Genomic DNA, 18,868 nt, shown 5'->3' on the forward strand with positions numbered 1-18,868 from the left:
AAGAACACCTTTTGGGTTGCCATGTTGTAGAAAATCCTTCCCCCAAGAAATATAATTGCTTTGGCATTTATATGTTACTTCATGGAGCTGCAAGCCTTGTGCTGAGTCAGGTGGAACATAGAACTTAGCATCAAGACACTTTTTTGTCTCTCAAAAACCACTGTGGCTTAATTGTACCTCATTTGTATGTCAGGACTTTGGCCAAACACATTGGTCAGTTGTCAGTCACCTGCAATTAAAAATGTAAATAAATCGTTCATACAAAGTTCCAGAGTCCATGGAGTCTGCAGCTGTAAAGTAATAAACAGTAGGTTAATGGATTCTGGTCCTGCAGCTCCTTTCCAGATGATAGGTGGTCAAACCATTGGAGAGGTCTTCCTAATAATAAACACACTTCCATCCCACAAACATGAACTACAGACAGACACACACATTTTCAGTTTGCTTTTGAAAGTGGACACAGGTGTCAAAGATCTCCAGAGAACAGAGCCAGAGTAACGGCAAGCACCTATGCCAGACGTGGAACTTATTTAGGCTCAGTTAGAAGACTGCTAGCTGATGTGACTGAAGGGTACTCAGAAATGTACTGGGGACTCAATAAGTGTTTGAAAGACAAAATAGGTATAGGTGGTAAGAGGCATGAAAGATGAACTTCCTTGCATGGTTGCGCTACTTTGTGTCACTTTCTGCAGTCAAAAGAGAGGGATGGAGAGGTAAAAAGTGCTGTCCCTGAATGCACGGAAGTAGTAAAATACTTCAGCTCTTGAGGAGACGAGCTGCTGGCACATGAAGGTAGTATAGTGAGTGCATGCTACCCTTTGAAAAGCGGAACTGGGTGCTCATGAGCTGACAGTGCCCTGTGACCATGTGGTCGGCAAAGTAACCCCGCTGACTTTCTTGTCAAGGGAACTTTTTTTATGACTTTGTAATGCACTCATCTTTCTTTCTTTCTGTATCTGTAGGTCTATTTATTACGGGTATGGGTTTCTCCTCACATATTCCAGTCACAGGTGGTTAGAGGGAGGGCTGCATACCACCAGCAAGTCTGTGAGTGGGTGGCAACACTGATAGTCGGACTGAATTAATGTGTGTGCATGTGTGTGTGTGTGTGAATTAGCTCATGGGTCATTTAAGTAGAACAAGAGAAAATAAATCAACAGTTAATAGAGAGCACATTCACAGACTGGTTCATGAAAATTTTTGGGCATTTCACACACACACACACACACACACACACACACACACACACACACACACACACACCATCATACATAGAAAATTAGTATCACTTGTTATGAGGGAGGTTTTGTGGCACACGTTCCTCTTGAAGCTAAGGATAGTTAATGGGTCATGGAAACTATACTAGTCTGTTCATTCATGACAGCATTCCAGCACATGACAACTCTTTATATGTGCCTTCCTGTGTCATGTGGCGGCTACACAGCCTGCCTGAGAAATGTCATGGCCTGTCCACACCAGACCCAGTTTTATGCTTGTGCTATACGACCAAACTCCTGCAGCATTTCACATACAGTTATAGTGGCCTGTCATTTTATATCAAAGTAGTTCATACATTCCAGTCATCCTATGACAGTATGAGATTACATTACATAAGCACAAATTTATATGAATGTATAATTACATAAGTGGAAATAGAATATCTTGAGTCTGGCACAGTTAGTGGTAAACAAATTCTTTGGAAAGAGATGGAGTGGAACAAAATGTATCTCATGCTTCAGTGAAAACAAAAGAAGTTATAGGTAATACACACATATGGGCAATAAAAGGAGTGACTGGGCTTTGTTACAAGATAAAATAACCCCAAAAGTTTATCAGGAAGAACCCTCATAAACTGGAAATGAGTGCCAGAAGAATTCAGTGTCAGATCAGAGTAAGCGGCAGTGAATCAGATTAATAGGACATGAAGTGCAGATACTGAAATAATGCCAGGTTTGTCCCTGTGTCACGGTGTCTAAATTTGGAGCCGCTGGGTTCAGGGCAGAGTTAGTACAGGGTGTCTTGGTTAGTGTAGCAGAAAGCTGATCCTTGGACAGCAACAGGGGGAGGTTCCTCTCTGTTACAGTGGTGGTGGGGTGGGAGAGCCAGAGCCCCTGCCACCCCAAAGGGAACCGGTCTCTGCTAGTCTGACTGCCCGCCCTCAGACCGCAACGTCTTGTCCCATCACTGACAGCAGGCAAACTGGTTGTGGCTGGTTTTTGGCTTCAGCAGGCATGCAGCAGGTGGCACTGAAGGCAAAGCAAACATCTCATCAGTCAGACAGTGCTCAGGAAAGCCATCAAAAGGACAGCAGATAACCCAGTGGTGGAAGAAGTGCTCAGTGAAAGTAACAATACATTAATATAACAAGCATACAAGTGGAATACAAGTAAAACTTCTGCATTTGGTATTTTTAACTTTTTTCACATATTTTATATTTTTTTATTTATTTAAATTGTCAATATGAAACCCTATGACAAATTTTTTTCCACATATATTTAGATATACAGTAATTTAATGTAAACAAAGGCTTGTGAAGGAGATATAGAAAACTAAAAGTACAAAGATATCTCCATAAATATAGCATGATTATGAGTATAGAAAATTAATATGAGATCTAATTTAAGGTGTTCTAGTGTTAGTGTTAATAGTGTTGTATATTATATATATATATATATATATATATATATATATATATATATATATATATATATGATCCCTGGTTTCCATCTGGCTGGGGACCTTTGTTGCCTCTGTCATTCTTCATTTCTCTGTCTGCTCCTTATAAACTCTCTACCACAGACTGTGCAACAAAAACATATAGAATGTCCAGAAAATATATTAAGAAAAGAAAGAAACATGCTTTATAAAATAACAACACTCTAATCAGCTTGAGATCAATAAAATAATTGGTCGTTATTGGAGTTATTAGTGGTCCTTGAATAGCACTGTAACACATCTACAGTATATACAGAACAGTAGATTCTCTGTGCTGAACACACGGTCTTGGCAGCAGTAGTACTCCATCTGTCCTGTAGATGGCAACAGCAAACCAGAGGAACTTTTTCTATTTTTTTTCTTTCTGTGGGGATTTTTATCTATATATAATTGGACAAAACCAGCACCTTGGCCTCCACCTGCTGTTTGTGACAGCTTTAACCCAGATCACAATATCAGGAAAGGAAAAAGTATTCCCCTCTCCACATTTCCGTATATCTTCTCCTGATCTGAAGCTGATGAGGGACTCACACACTCAACTTTGATTTTCCATCACTAGTGCTACTCTATCATAAACTAGATAAACTATAAATAATAGAATAAAAGACAAATCAAAATAAATACTGTATGGTAAACTACTATTTCTTAAAACACTGAATCAAAATAAAGGAAATAACAACAATAACCACCATGTTATGTACATTTACTCACTTACATATTTGATTAAGTACAGTATCTTGATTATCATCAATTATAAATTATCTTGATTATTCTCTTTTCATGCCACTTTATACATTCACTTGGCTTAACTACAATTCACAGACAAATGTACTTTTTGCTCCACTACAATTATTTGAGAGCTGTAGTTGCTTGTTACTTTACAAACTAAAACATGACATATCAATATCTAACAAAATATGATACCATGTTATAGATTGAACGGAACAACTACATGTAGTGATGAAACAATTGGTTGATTAATCGATAGGTTAACTGACATGAAATTATTTTTCAACTATTCTGACAATATTTCATGCAAAATGCCAACATTTCATGGTCCAGCTTCTCAGATGTATTTACTGCTTTTCCTTTAAATTTTTTTTTTTTTTGGTTTTGAGGTACTTACATAATTTCACTTAACATCTTCAATGAAGGTCTTTCACTTGTAATGAAGTTGTTTTTTTTTTTTTTTTAACAGCATGGCACCTCTACTTAGAAGTCCTACTTCTTCTTTGGTTTGTATTTTCTAGGCTTTGCAGCGCGCCCCCCCTGTAGCGCGCATCCCACCGGGAGCGCGCCCGCGGAGGGGCGGGGCCGCGCAGAGCCAGCAGCGCAGCCAGGGATGAGAAACTTGTCCCGGATATTTACCTAACTCTACCTGGCTCCACCGACGCGCCCCGTCCCGAGGCTTTCACATCGGACAGTCTGAGGAGTATGACCCGTCTCTGAAGCGGGACGACTGAGGTAGACATGTCCTTTTCCTCTTTTAAACCTTTTCTTCCCACCAAAAAAAACAAAAACAAAACAAGAACATTCAGTCGTAGTTACGAGGACCGCCGTGGTTGGAGGAAAGTTTGCCCGTGTTCAGTTCCTCCTTTTGGGTGTAGCTGTTGAAAACTTCAGGTTGTCAACAGGTTCCTTGTTCGCGCTATGGCTCGAAGTACAGCGAGATCACAGCAGGGTTTATTATCGGCAGGCAGGGGCTGTCGGAGAACAAAATATGGGCCTAATACTCAGAGACAGGCCCTGGTTATTCATTAAATGAACAATTTGGTGGAGCAGTAGAGACGCGGCTTTAGATCTGAGCTTTAAAGTGGGCGTTTTTATATCCTCCACTGTACACTTTTACCTTGTACTGATTTGGCTATGACAGCAAAGTCTTTATACCTGTTAAAATAAGATAAATCTACCCTTATTTCCTCATTTGTAACTCTTATGTGGGCACACACTTCAACATATCAAAAAATAGTTGCGAGATGCAGAACACCCAGTTTAGTCATAGCCTCCACATCATACTGAATCTGCTTTTACATGTAGCATTTATTTCTAAGTTCATCAGAGGCCGGCCTGACAAAGAGGTATTATGGAAAACCAGTCATCAAACTGGGAGCAGCTCTGTTTTAATGTATTCAGAGTGTGTTGCTGTGTTCAAACATTAACTCAAACATCGTGTGTCCTTTCAGAAACAGAGTGAGACTGGCCAGCCTGGATCCATTAATTGTTCACCTGGAAGTCAACACATGACACATGTACGTACGTATACTTTGATGCATACAGATGCTCAGACACACTCATAGACAGATATTCTCAAAGTTGGGGTAAGTTTTAGCGCATATGTGCATGCATGCATTAGCAGTGCATGTGTGTGTGTGTGTGTGTTTATGTTCATGCATTGCTTCCAGTGGCTGATCTGAGATCAGTTGCAGTGCTGTAGATGGGCGTGCTCAACTTAGAAAATGTTTAACATTCTTATCATTCAGCTGCCTGCAAAAGGCGGAGAGATGCAGAAGGAGAGCAGCAGGGAGAGGGAAGGGACATGTTCAGACCCAGGCCAAATAATAAGGAATTACACAAACACACACACACACACACAGTCACTCCTTCGCATTCACGATGCATTACTCACTGCAGCCTGATGCTCCATCTAGCACATATATTAGTCACCACACAATGTCATCCTGAGGGAGGTGCTTTCATTGGAAGACAACAGCCTGGAAACATCTGACACTGTTTTTGTGGTTGTGTGTATTTGTGTGTGTGTGTGTGTTTTCAGGTCCCCTCTCAGTGACAAGCTGAGGGCAGGGTGTTTGTCTTGAGAGGGAGGCAGAGTTACCGTGGTAACAGACATGCCAAAACCGGACCTGCTCTGCCTAGTTCAGCTGCTGGACGGCACTATCGAGACCTTCAGAGTCAGCGTGCGTAACACACATTAACACAAACACACTCAGACACACACTGTTTCCTGTCTGTGGTTGAGGAGATCATATGTTGCTGCTATCTGTCTCTGTGCTGTGCTAATGATCGTAATGTCAGTGCATGATATAGTGGCAGACTATTCTTTCCTACTCGCATTGATCCACTTTTCTTGTTCAACACTTTGACCTTGGTTTGAAGGACACGATCACCTACTGCAGCTCACAGAGCTTGTCACACTTGGGAGCCTTTTGCATCATCAGCCTTTCATGTCACAGGTAGTTCGACAAGCATATACCCACATGCAGAAAGACGGTCACACTGCTGCTTTCTAGGACAGCAGCTGTGCAGCATCTTTATGTGAACAGTGGGAGAGCAGGGAGTGCGCTGTGGTTGTAATGTAGGAGAAATTCCAATATTAAACTCGTCCGTGCTCTCTTTACACGACACCTCTTGCCTTCAGATGAGATTCAGTGTTTTCTTTTTTCTGCAGATCTACACTGAAAAAGAACAAAAAGGGTGGCAAAGTCAATTTATTCTGATCTTCACCCAGATTTTGTGCCCACACACATCAAAAGTAATTGTGTTTATTGCTGCAAGAACACACTTTTTACGGCAGTTTACAGTAAACACGGTCCTCTTGTGATGTGAATGTTTTTCTGGCAACAGAAAGTGGAGAGAAAAATGCAGATGAGCTGCGGGTTATCCCTCAGAGTGATTAATAAAACAAGGAATAGTTAAAATACAGAGTATTATACTGCTGATAGTTTTTCATAATCTGATTCTTACCTGGATAGATGCCTTATTGGTTATTTTGTAGAGAAATTCACTGGTTTTTGAAACATAAAAGCTTAGATAAGTAGCCCTATCTATACATTAAGCACTACAGCAGCATATGGCATGGTATAATTACATGTGCAAATAACCAACTGTTAAATGTCACTCACAGCTTTGGCTGGTAATAATGTTGTTTGTTGTTTCCATCTTTCAGAAGCAGGATGAAGGTGTGGTACTGTTGGACCAAGTATCTGACCACCTGGGCCTGCAGGAGAGGCAGCTCTTCAGTCTGCAGATCAGAGAATCCAGCACAGCCATCGCCTCTACCACAGCCAACACACACTCTCCCGTGAGCTCACTGTTCATTTGCTGCACATTTGGGCTGAGATTGTAATGTATTGCACTCGCTGATTGCTGTTTAGACGATGATAACCACGGGGTATACTTACATAAATGCTTTTTTTAGCCCCAGTTAACCATTACACTTAATGAATTTCTTTCTCTCAGAGGTGGTTGGAGCCTGAGAAACCCTTGAAGAAGCAAATAAAAGGTATTTGACTCCAGAAAGTTCCCTGCCTTCACCTAGAATTACCTTTTTTGTCAAATACATAAAAAAAAAAAAAATCTTCAAATATTGCTTAAGAAGAGGTGGAGAAGGAAGTGGGACCGTAGAGGATTGAGGTAAACTTGCAGCCTTAAACATAGTATGTCATGTTTGACGAGATGACATTTCTCTGCAGGTCTCGTATCTCCCTTTTATCTGAACTTCAGAGTACGATTCTTCATCTCTGATCCCAACTCTCTGCAGCATGAACAGACAAGGTGAATTTGTGTGCTTCTCTTTTATGTAGCGGACATACAGTATATCACTATGTATTGATCTGGAGAAGTTGTGTGACACAGAAAACTTCTTTGTGCTGGGGTTATGGATAGAGACAAAGGATTTACTGTATGGTGTCTATTTATTTTTGACATTTTTTAGTGCATTATCAATGTGTGGCTCAGTCCTAGGCCGACTGAATAAATTCCTGTTTTTGTGATACAGTGGCAGCTCTAATTGAAAGTCACACAGGGCTGCGCTGTGAGGCTGTGCTCATGCCACGCTCATGTCATATTGTAATTATGAGTTCCTGACTTGCAAATGCTAGCACTCACATCAACTTCTAAGTTGTAATTGCAACCTAGAAACATAGTTTTTTTTTCTGAAAGCTTTGATGTAACTGATTTGGGATTTAACAATACAAAAGTGACTGGAAACAAAACAAATATGGATGCCTCTCATCAGCTAAAGACCAGTCTTCGATCTATTTAACCCAGATTCAATGGATATGGTGTTATATTGTCAGTGCACAGGATTATTAATTTTCACACAACCAACTCTGTAATCATACAGTCATCTTGATGATATGAACGCTCGCAAGTCATCAACATGGGAATCATGCGCTAAGCTGTGCTACTAGCATGATTTAAAACACCAAAAATAATCACTCTCTGCATGACATACGCAATACAGGTATTGGATGTTTAAGTTCCCATTGTCTTGTCCCTGCAGACACCTGTACTTCCTCCAGATCAGGAGCGACATCAGAGAAGGACGGTTAGTCATACACAAACACAAAAACAAGCCCAAACTCAAACCGCCCATCCCCTGTGCACCGTTTGTGTTGAGCTGTTACAGTGTGTAATCATGGAGTATGATTGCAGGTTGCAGTGCCCGCTGAGTGCAGCTGTAGTCTTGGCCTCTTACGCTGTGCAGTGTGAGTTCCATCTCTTAGAAACAAATGATTAATGACTTAATAATAACTGTGTGAGTAATCACTCCTGTTGAGGATGCTCTCAATTAGCAGCAGCTCTCTTACAGCACCCCAGATGTCATTGTATGCGTATGTTGTGGATCTGGTTATTTGTTTCTGTTTGAATGCTCAGTGTCTCTTTCCACCATCTGTAGCGGAGATGGGGGATCACTGTCCGTCCCGGCTCCCTGGTTACCTCTCAAAGTGTTACTTTATCCCTGAACAAGATGAAGACTTTCTGTGTAAAGTGGAGGATCTGCATCCACAGCACAAGTAATTCAGTTTATTAAATCTACAGTAGCTGCATCTGAAAAACAACTGCTTTGTTTTGCAGTTGGTTCCTGTTGTTGCGTGTGACTGTGTGTTTATGTGCGTGTGTGTGTTCCCAGGGGGCTGAAGCAGAGTGAGGCGGAGTTGTGTTTCCTCAACACAGCACGGACGCTGGAGTTGTATGGAGTGGAGCTGCATGCAGCCATGGTAGCATTGTTTACTTACTATATCATGCTCCGTTTTAACTTCCACTGCATCCTTTTGATTCATCTTTTTGTCATTCCCTCATCTCTCTCTCTCTCTCTCTCTCTTTCTCTATCTCTCTCTCTCTCTCTCTCTCAGGACATCAACAATGCCCCTCTGATGGTGGGTTTGGCCTCAAGTGGTGTTGCAATATTCTGTAATATGATTTGCTCCAGTTTCTTCCCCTGGTGAGTGATGCTGCTGCTAATTATATGGCTGGTTCTTGTATTTTCTGAGCCTCTAGCTGATTGTATTCTCTGTATTCAGGGGGAATATAATCAAGATTTCATTCAAGAGGAAACGCTTTCTTATACATCTGAAACGTAAACATGTGAGTCCCTCTACCATTTGTTTGGTCTTAATAGTTTAAAGATCTGCTAAGAACAAACTCGCTTTTAATTGCTGAACACACTTGGCTTGTAAATTCACAAAAAATGTGGAGTCAGTACAATATTTTTTTGATTGTTTTTATATTGAGCTGTGCATCTGAAGAGCTAAAATTAGATATGTTTGTTTTTCTTTGTGGGACCTGCGGATTTATGCACAACACTTTCATTTTTCAATAAATTCTGTGTGAGACAAGTAATAAATCATTCATGAACAATATGAGAACAGGCAGTTTTTATTGCCATCAACAAAGCAACCTGAGCAGCTTATAGAGATGATGCATTGTAATGAATCACAAAGAACCTAACATTTGTATGTTGTAGGGGGAGACCCAGGACTGTGAGGTGTCTCTGATTCTGCCTTGCCCAAAAACCTGTAAGAACCTGTGGAGGTCCTGTGTGGATCATCACTCCTTCTTCTCCTCCAATCGGACCGGCAGGAGCCCCAAACACAACAACAGTGCAGTTCAGTCCTACACAAAGCTGATAACACAGCATCTGGGCCTCGGCAACAGTAAAACTGAGAGGTTAGCCTGACCCTGTACGTTTATTTTCACATATTCTTGTCAGAAATACTGAACTTTGACAATTTTTTTGTGTTTCACCTCTTAAATTGGCAGTGGTCCAGTGTGCCAGCGGGTGGTGGGAGGGATGGTGTGGAACCCAGTCCTGCGGAGGTCGATTTCATCAGAGCATCTTGAGACCAAGAGTCTGCCCTCCAGATCACCCCCAACCACCCCAAACTGGTAAAAGCTGCAGCTGCCCTCAGACATAAATCTATCATCTATCATTTTCCCTCTCTTGAACTCAGACTGTGTCCTGCCATTTAACAAAATCTTATACTGACCTGGTTCTGAGGAAAATCAGACATCTGCAGGTCTTAAAAAGCACTGATTTCAGTTTCCCCAAAAAACAGCTTTCAAAGGCATTAAAAAAAGTCCTAAGTTAATTTATAAATGTCTCTGTCTAGGCAGTAACATTAGTTATAAAATTCATATTTTGACTGCTATGACTGTGAAAGTGGTGTTAAATTGCATCCTATGTGTCTTTAATTCAACTTGTTGAACCTTGCAGAAACCTCTGAAAACTGTTGTTTTGTGTCTCTGGCAGGCGGAGTCCTCGAGTCCGTCATGGCATCCGTAAACCCCGTCCATCCTCAGTGGAGCTGGCCAATGACCTGAAAGAGATGTCAGAGGGGGAGGATGTCTTCTACACTTACAGGGCATCTGTGAGCAGCAGCAAGGACAGCGAGGGAGACAGTTCACCACACAAGTTAGTATCAGTTACAACAGAAATGGTGTCTTTGTACGCTCTCAGTCTCTTCATTCAGCTTCATTCGGCTTCAGGGGCAGGATGTATGTTAGGACATGGTTTAATGGTTTGTGTTGAAATTGTAATTGGATCTTTGTTTGAATTGAAAAAGCTGTGATTAAATCTCAGTCTCTATGTCTCACCAAGATGTATGAGGTTAAAGTTGTAGTTGGTGTCTGTTTAACAAGGTTATACTGATACTGAGCTTTAATTTTGTGAGTTTTGTGAGAAGCTTATTCTGTGTGTGCCTTTGGCTGAAGATGATTTATTCAAAAAGAAGAAGCGGCATTTAATACCTGTGCTTAAACTCACAAGAAATAATAGCCATTTAAATCACAGTCACAATATTGGTGTAAAGAAATCCAGGTAAACATTTTCTTCAAATCATTCAACCCTAATGTGTTCATTTAAGTAAAACATGGGCACAAAATGATTAAGATATGAGAATCGATAGAATTATATTATCATCACGAACATGTATTAAGTGACAGATCAGAGCGAAACAATCTCCTTGTTTCATCTCTTACAGCCTCTCCGGCAGTTACACCCGAGGCCCAGATGAGGCTTTGTTCCAGGCTGATGACAGTATAGGAGAAGAGGAAAGTTCACACCACTACGACAAGGTCAGTTATCTTATCATCAACTCTAAATGATTGTGTATCCATTCATGTGTGTCGATGTGTGTGTTGATTCAGAGTACATGTGTCTATGCAGGGTGCTCTCGGCGATGGTGACTTGATGCTAATATGCATCACCCCTGATCATGAGGGCAAGTTTGGCTTCAATGTTAAAGTGGGTCTCTCTCTCTCTCTCTCTCTCTTAAACTCTTTCTATGCCACACAAAGCAAAGTTGAATGTTGTGTTTTTTGGGGTTTTTTTTGTACACACGCATTGTGGTTGTGATTAGTCTACTATGACTCGATTCAATTTCTCCTAACTCCTCCCAGGGTGGGGTGGATCAGAAGATGCCTCTAGCCATATCGCACGTAAAACCAGACTCTCCGGTAAGAAGATGTGTTTGTGTTTTGACAGTCTGTTGTCTCCAGGTTGTTTCAAAATAACTGTGTGATGAAATGTGAGCTCAACGTGGACTGATGGATAGATGTTTAGTCAAACATACTGAACTGCAATGATTAGTGGATTCATTGATTATAAAGTAAATCTCTTTGGGTTTTTGGACTCTTGGTCTCACAAAACAAGCAATATGAAGGTGTAACTTTTGGCTTGAGGAAATTTTTCACTATTTTCAGATTTTCAGACATTTTTTTCTCATAACCACACAATTGATTAACTAAGTCAGATTATGATAATGATAATGAAAATAACTATTAATATGTCCTGTCCAATAATCTATTTTTGAGGCTGATAATGTTATTGATATTTGGGAGATTTAAAAATTCAGTGATGATATATTGGATGATAAGAATTTCCAACAAAAACACAAAAAGCAAACAAAATCTCTCTCTCTCTCGTTCATACTTGTTTTGTTTTTTTTAATGTGAACAAGATACACAAGTGGAAAATGTTATAATTGAAAAATCAATGATCTCTGGTGGACGAACTATGTAATGCACACACTGTTTATAAATTGCCTAAAATCGAGTTTGGCATTTCTGTTTTGTGATTTCTTATTTATGGGCTGACATATATACAGATAGTGATATGTCAGGTGTTAAATAACCCTGTGTTGTTTGTAGGCAGGTCGATGTGAGCCCAAACTCCTGGAGGGAGACCTGGTGGTCCTCATCAACGGTCGAGACATTTCTGAACACACACATGACCAGGTTGTCATGTTCATACGAGCCAGCAGAGAGTCGCACTCCAGAGAGCTGGCTTTGCTCATCAGACGTAAAGGTGAGTGTGTAGCTGAGAAAAGTGCTGAAGCAGTATGTGATCCAAGCGTGCACTCTGTCTGTCATGTTTCCATGAATATTAATGACAGCCTTGAACCGTCCTTGCATTCCAGGTCCTGGCCGGTTGGCACCCCTGCTGCAGTTGCCTCCCGCCCTCACACTCACCAGCCAATCACAGGGAGACAAAGTGCAGTCACCTGGCCAGTCGGAGAGGGTCACGACACTAGAGGAATCAATGAGACAGCTGGAGAGAGGAATACAGTCTGGCACACTCTGTTTCCATTTTGAGGTATTTAAAATGCAGATGGGAGCTAAACAGTGAACCAGTGTTTACAGTGTATATACGTAGAACCCAAACAACCAAATGGGCGTATTTGTCTTTAGTTTAAGCAGGATTTAGTGTGGATCATAATGAGCCCTTTAAGTGCTGTTTTGGGACAGATGTTGGCCCTAATCTTCACTTGGACTCTGTTACTGACTCTAAAACAAAGAGACAAGGCCTGGAATTTGTAGTTTATGTTTGTATATATTTCTCTGTGTGTTCATGCACATGTGTGTGTTTGTGTGTGTTTGCATGCTTGTCATTTCTAGAATTTATACAGGAGGAAGCCTGGTTTATTACTGAACTGTGCTCGGCTCTCTGAGAACATGGACAAGAATCGATACAAGGATGTTTTGCCTTGTAAGTACTGCTTATCCTGACTATCTGTTTGTCTGTGCCCTGTTGTTTGCCTCCTTTCCACCTGGACCCTCCCCCCTTACCCACCCACCTACCTCCCACATCTTTGTTCCCCTCCACCCCCAGCTCTGTGCTACCTTTCTAGCATTTATTTGGAGCACACCGCTGTGGCACCTCATGAAATTTAATTGGCTGAGCCTGCGGTGCATGGATGGCTCTGTTATGACCCCCACACGCTGCTGTGCCGCTCTCTTTTCAGATGATGCTACCAGAGTGGTGCTCCAGGGCCAGGAGGACTATATCAATGCCAGCCACATCACGGTGAACATCAGTAATATGAAATTGTGTGTCTTGTCCCTGTCTGAAATTTGATGTAAATTCATCCGCTGTGTGGTGCGTGTGTGTGTCTGTGTGTTTATTTGTCTGTCTCTTAGGTGGCGCCCCCAGTGTCTGGTGTATGTTTACGTTATATTGCGGCTCAGGGTCCATTGCCACAGACCTGCACTCACTTTTGGCAGACTGTGTGGGAGCAACAGACACACACCATCATCATGCTTACAACTCTGACAGAGAGGGGACGGGTATACATACTTCTGCACCTTCATACCTCCATACAGTAAACATCCACACACACAGAGGAATGGAAATGAGTAAACAGCGAGGGAAACGCTCGAAATTACACAACCCAGTGTCATCTTCGAATTAAGACAGTGATTACTGCAGCAGCAGGTTATCCCATGCTGTTTCATGTTTCATTTGATGGTGATGTTTGGACACAGAAATAATCAATTGGCACAGTTTTGAGTAATTACAGGGTTTCACTGTGCAGAGAATAGCTAAATGTAAAGAGTATGTGTGGTGCCAGTGATAAATAATTCGAGGGTGAAGTCACATCCACACAGAGACAGAGGCAGTGACATATCAAGGTCTTGTTGAATGAAGATGTTTCTGTCTCCGTTTGCCTGTTGCTTGGTAACCAGATGCTCTCATTAATTGATCATTTTCCTGATATTCGTCAAGTGCCCTGAGTTTCTCTCTACTTGAGGATCTCACACACACACACACACACACACACACACACAGGTGCATAGACACACATATATTGAAAATCAGTTCACATCCTGCTTCTGATGAATTGCCTTTGTTCTTCAGACTGCAAGGTTGAACACACCATGCTGTTGAATATGGCTTTGATTTCATAAGAGCAGAGCACAGCTCCTGTAGCAGCAGTAAAGAAATTGTATCCCGACTGATGACTCATGTCAGAAGTAATGTAATTTGTTGGTGATGTCATACACTTTGCAGACCAAGTGCCACCAGTACTGGCCGCATCCCCCAGAAGTGAAGGATTACGGGCACATGCGGGTGAAGTGTCACTCAGAGGAGTGTAACCTGGCGTACGTGACACGACAGTTCACTCTGACACACACACAGGTACAGTAGCTAACAGAGCTGCACTGATTAGTCAATTAATCAGTCGACTGCAAAGTACAAAATCTAAATATTCTCTTGTTTCAGCTTGTCTTATGTGAAAAAAAGCTGTGTTTGCATGTCTTGATGTTAAAGTAAATTCAGTGTTTTTGGACTTTTGGTCAGACAAAACACTTTGACATCAATAGGGTGTTTTTTTTAAAAACTGTTTTCTGATGTTATATAGACCAGACAATCGATCCATCAAGAAAATAGTCAACATATTTCATATCCACATGAAACATGAGCAATACATGAGCAAAGCATGACCACAGTCACACGACACGATGCTTTTCTGTGTGTATGTTTGCAGTGGCATGTCCCATGTTTGTGCCATATGTCGCATCACAGAGCTCACCACAGGCAGCAGCCACTCCTGGCAAACTAACTGCAACTAACATACAGTCACTTCCGTGTGGGCAGCATGGTCTGTATATGTGTGTGGGTGGGCATGTGCATTAGTGTGTATTAACTCATTCTGAGGCATGCCGGTGTGGGTGGGCAGGTGCGTTGGTGTGCGGGTATTTCTGAGAAGTTTATCTGATTGAGTCTAAAACACTCGATATGCTAGATGATCAGATCTAAAGGAGCTGTTCCACATAAACACCCATCACAAATAGGTAAATAAATAAATAGATAATGCTCAAGGAGGCATGAAGTATGAACGCACACACGTGCATACACAGATACTGCTGTGTGGACCCATCTGTTCCTCTGGCGGAGCGAGTTAATCCCTGCATGGAGTCACAGGCCACATGCCCATTATAAACTCTAAACTCTGTCATTCTCCACCCCGCCTTCACTTTTTTTTTTTCCAACTCTGGTCTTTTTCCTCTATCATCTCTCCGCCCCACCTGTTTTTCTGTTTTCATCTCTGTGTCCCTCTTCACTTCCTAATCTCAGTGTCACTTACTGGTCACGTGCATGTTTTGTTCCCCTCACCTGCTCTGTTTTTCCACTACACCCTCTCACATACTCAGTAATGTCAGTGTCTGAGCCAGGATCGCTGCAGTGTTCGTCTCATGTGGGTGATACGTTTCCCAAAGGTTACATGTTTATCATGTTAACTAGTGGTGATGCAGTACTCTAATTGTCTCTCATTATCTGTCGCTTTTTGTCATTTGTGTGTTTTTGTACTATATGTACGTGTGTGTGTGTGTGTGTGTGTGGGTGTGGGCTTAGCGAGGTGAGGAGCGTGCAGTCACACACCTGCAGTATGTTGCGTGGCCAGACCACGGTGTACCTGATGACCCTTCAGACTTCCTGCTATTCATCAGCTCAGTGAGGGAGAGGAGGAAAGGCGAAGAGCCACTAATGGTACACTGCAGGTAACACACACACACACACACACACACACACTCACTCACACTCACATACACAGGTTATACTTTAATTGAACACCACCAGCATGTACTGTACCCGCCTCTGCAATACACCTAATATCGTGTTTGTTTTGAATTACATTTTCAGTGCTGGGATTGGACGGACAGGTGTTCTGATCACCATGGAAACGGGCCTGAGTCTCTTGGATAAGGGTCAGCCAGTGTTCCCACTGGACATTGTCAAAACACTGAGAGATCAGCGAGCCATGATGGTTCAGACCACGGTACAAAGAAACAGAACATGATTTATGCTTTGCTCGTTGTTTTATTTTATGACATTATGATATTTGTTACATTATGATAACCCATAACCTGCTGACCAGATTTTATGGCTATTATCTTGTCGCAGATAGCAAGACAAACTTTGAATTATTGCAAGGTCCAGCTGATTTGTCTTTCTATGCGTCATGTAAAACATCTTTGCAGAACTTAGCATCTTGTTTTTGTTTGTTTTAAAGGAAAAGCCATCAAGTGGAGACATCTTTTCTCTCACATATGGCATATTGACATATGGCAGGATGTGACCGCAGAGAACATTACGTGTGGCATGTTGCATGCTACAATTACATCGTAGCCACATGCTTTCTCTTGATTCAGTACAGGCTGTTCAACTGCGCGTATGAATTTAAAAAAATAACGTGTTGGTTTTTATATTTCATTAGGGCCACTGCGATAAGTTTGAAATTTTAGTAATGTGGTTTAATAGAGAGCTTCTGAAAGAATAAAAAATGAGTTGCATGCTCAAACTTTTTCTGAAAATGTCATCTAAGTAAGCAGAGAGGAGACCAGAATTACTTTGTAAAAGCCAATGTCACATATTTTGACATTTGTAGAGTCCTGTCATCTGTAACCTTCATTTATTCATACACAGAAACCTGACTGCCACAGTCTTATACTGATGACTGACAAGCCAGAGCAGGCAAGCTGAGTTTGGAAGCCGTGCTCTGTGGCACCTACGTGGTAGCTGTCGAAGGAGAGGAAAGTGTTACTGCTTTGTTAGGAGGTAGTGCTGGGAATTTGGCAGCCCTTAAGTCACATGCCCGCTTCTAGGGCACTGCTGCTACCACTATCACCCTCATTTTGAAAGGAGATCCGGTCCTTTAGGCTTCTTCTCTTGGATGTTTTTGTGCTGATTTGCAGGTTTCCCCTCATAAGTTTGTGTCTCAGTAATGGAAACACGGAAACATGCATAGTCAGAGGACACACCCTCTTGTCAAGGATCCATGTGGTACAGGATAAGGCTGGCATTATTCTGTCTTTGTCTAATCGCCAACAAATCCCATGAAAACAATGTATGAGTCCAATTTCATTACTTTATGAATAAGTTCATATAAATATTCATATATGGAGATATTCAAGGCTCTTTAGCAAATGTTTGCATGCTACCATGCTAAACTAAACTACGAGCCTTAGTAATTTACTAAAACAGCTGGGTACTGCAGTTTGTAGAAAATGTTACACAAATAGTTGTAAAAAGTGCATTTTTTGTGGGACTATTTTCAGCCACAAATGTGTATTAATCTGTGGTAGGGTGGTGTATGTGGGATTGACTTAAAATACACCACAGTGCCCTTGTTGTTCATAGTAGTGAAGGTGCACATCACCCAGCACAACCACATGGCTCAGACTTGTGTTTTTAATAGTTTTCTGACAACAATGGAGCTCTATTACACAGAGTAATATGATATATCAGCACACAGACAATACTTGTTTGTGGACCAGTAAATTGTCGGTTTGTTCTTTTCATGGGATCCGTTGACAACAAGAAAAATCTAGACTATCTCCAGTGTTATCATTTAAAAGCAGCACTGTTGAACAATAACTAATAACACTTTGTATGTTGTGTGTTTCAGTGTCAGTTCCAGTTTGTGTGTGAGGCCATTCTGCGAGTGTTCAAAGAGAAACACGGAGGATCTACAGCACCTTAAATCAGCAACAGGACCAGAACAGACACACTTACCATTTCAGCCTCATCTCATAGAAAGCAACTTCCACAGAAGGACTTACGCAGCTATAACAGATTAATCTCTGTCATTCCTATGGGACTGGTACACAGACTGGAGAATGAGAGTATAACCAGCTTCAGAGCACATCTGTCTGTCATCTGTGTTGCCTAGATTCAATGTGAGAGTATGAATCTTAAACCTAGTAAGCCTTAGTTTTTGCTGATCATGCATTAAGCTTCTAGAGGCTGTGGTCTCCATAGAGACTGATGTAAGACTGACGTGAGCTGCTAATTTCTGTCCACGAGGCCACTCAGGAATGATGCCTCTAATTATTAAGCTATGTGTGCCTTAGACTCGTGCCTCGCAAATGATGGATCGAAGAGGGCAGCAGAGGCAGACCAGGATCGTTGTAATCTGTAGCTTATCTGTGTGTCCAAAGACGAAGAGCAAGGCAGGCTTTAGATCACTACAGCAGATACTGTAAGGTCGTGGTGGTGCAGCACCGCAAGCTCTCCAGCAGAGGAGCACCAAACCCACTGTTCATCACTCTTAAATTATTAAGACACTAAATAAACACACTGATTTATACCGATGTGTCTACTTTGTCATTTCTTCTGATTGCGATCTTTATGAATTAGATCATTAAAAGAGGATGGCACTTCCTGTCCAAGGCTCAGTGATGTTTTTTAGGCAACACAACCCTTTTTCACACTTCCTTGCAGAATGAGGCTGCTCACTGAAGCGAAGCGTAGTCTGCTTGTTTAACCTTCAGCTGAGCGCCTCGAAAGCTGGCATCATATCAGTGAAACTATCTCAGCATCACAAATCAGCTCAACATGTCTGGTTATGACAAAATATTGGCCTAAGGAAAGACACTATAATAAAATGTAATATTGCAGGGTCTCTGCAGGTTTATGGTGATGATATTCTTGTAGGGTGTTGTGTATAATTCACAGTGTTGTTATATTTGTGCACTCCTTATTCTGCGGTTCTTTTTTCATGAGGAAACGGTGAAATGCAGGCATGTAGAGTAGGTAAAGTATTCCCAATGTACCCACTAATGCCAATAAAATATGTGAGAGAATGCTACAGAATCTCATCACCTCACTCCAGTTAAATTAATCATACCC

The 18,868-nt window shown here is 41.5% G+C and overlaps 1 protein-coding gene across 3 annotated transcripts; it reads left to right on the forward strand.

Moving 5' to 3' along the window:
- Positions 1–4,000: 4,000 nt before the first annotated feature.
- ptpn3 (protein tyrosine phosphatase non-receptor type 3) lies at positions 4,001–18,326 on the forward strand. 3 transcript variants are annotated; one of them, XM_071469139.1, is made up of 27 exons: positions 4,002–4,179; positions 4,899–4,968; positions 5,489–5,630; positions 6,620–6,754; positions 6,913–6,955; positions 7,146–7,227; positions 7,958–8,002; positions 8,110–8,162; positions 8,354–8,471; positions 8,588–8,675; positions 8,811–8,899; positions 8,979–9,042; positions 9,422–9,624; positions 9,718–9,843; positions 10,208–10,369; positions 10,938–11,031; positions 11,123–11,200; positions 11,356–11,412; positions 12,106–12,262; positions 12,375–12,550; positions 12,853–12,943; positions 13,200–13,261; positions 13,375–13,521; positions 14,246–14,374; positions 15,593–15,738; positions 15,881–16,016; positions 17,646–18,326. In XM_071469139.1, the coding sequence occupies exons 3-27, from the start codon at positions 5,562–5,564 to the stop codon at positions 17,718–17,720; spliced, it is 2,625 nt and encodes an 874-aa protein (XP_071325240.1). In that variant the 5' UTR covers positions 4,002–4,179; positions 4,899–4,968; positions 5,489–5,561; the 3' UTR covers positions 17,721–18,326. The 3 variants fall into 3 exon arrangements, with proteins under 3 accessions (XP_071325241.1, XP_071325240.1, XP_071325239.1); XM_071469138.1 differs by having other exon boundaries at positions 4,899–4,964; XM_071469140.1 differs by lacking the exon at positions 13,375–13,521 and having other exon boundaries at positions 4,001–4,179; positions 4,899–4,964.
- Positions 18,327–18,868: the final 542 nt, after the last annotated feature.

The sequence above is a fragment of the Trachinotus anak genome, unplaced genomic scaffold (assembly GCF_046630095.1).
Source record: "Trachinotus anak isolate AG129_WGS33_773 ecotype Australia unplaced genomic scaffold, CSIRO_AGI_Tana_v1 ptg000032l, whole genome shotgun sequence".
NCBI lineage: Eukaryota > Metazoa > Chordata > Actinopteri > Carangiformes > Carangidae > Trachinotus > Trachinotus anak.

Bases quoted from the DNA above. Each gene is read 5' to 3' on its own strand.
- ptpn3 (XM_071469139.1), top strand. From the start codon at position 5,562: ATGCCAAAACCGGACCTGCTCTGCCTAGTTCAGCTGCTGGACGGCACT. The intron at 14,375-15,592 runs GTACAGTAGCTA...GTGTGGGCTTAG, and splicing joins TCACTCTGACACACACACAG to CGAGGTGAGGAGCGTGCAGT. The intron at 15,739-15,880 runs GTAACACACACA...TTACATTTTCAG, and splicing joins CCACTAATGGTACACTGCAG to TGCTGGGATTGGACGGACAG.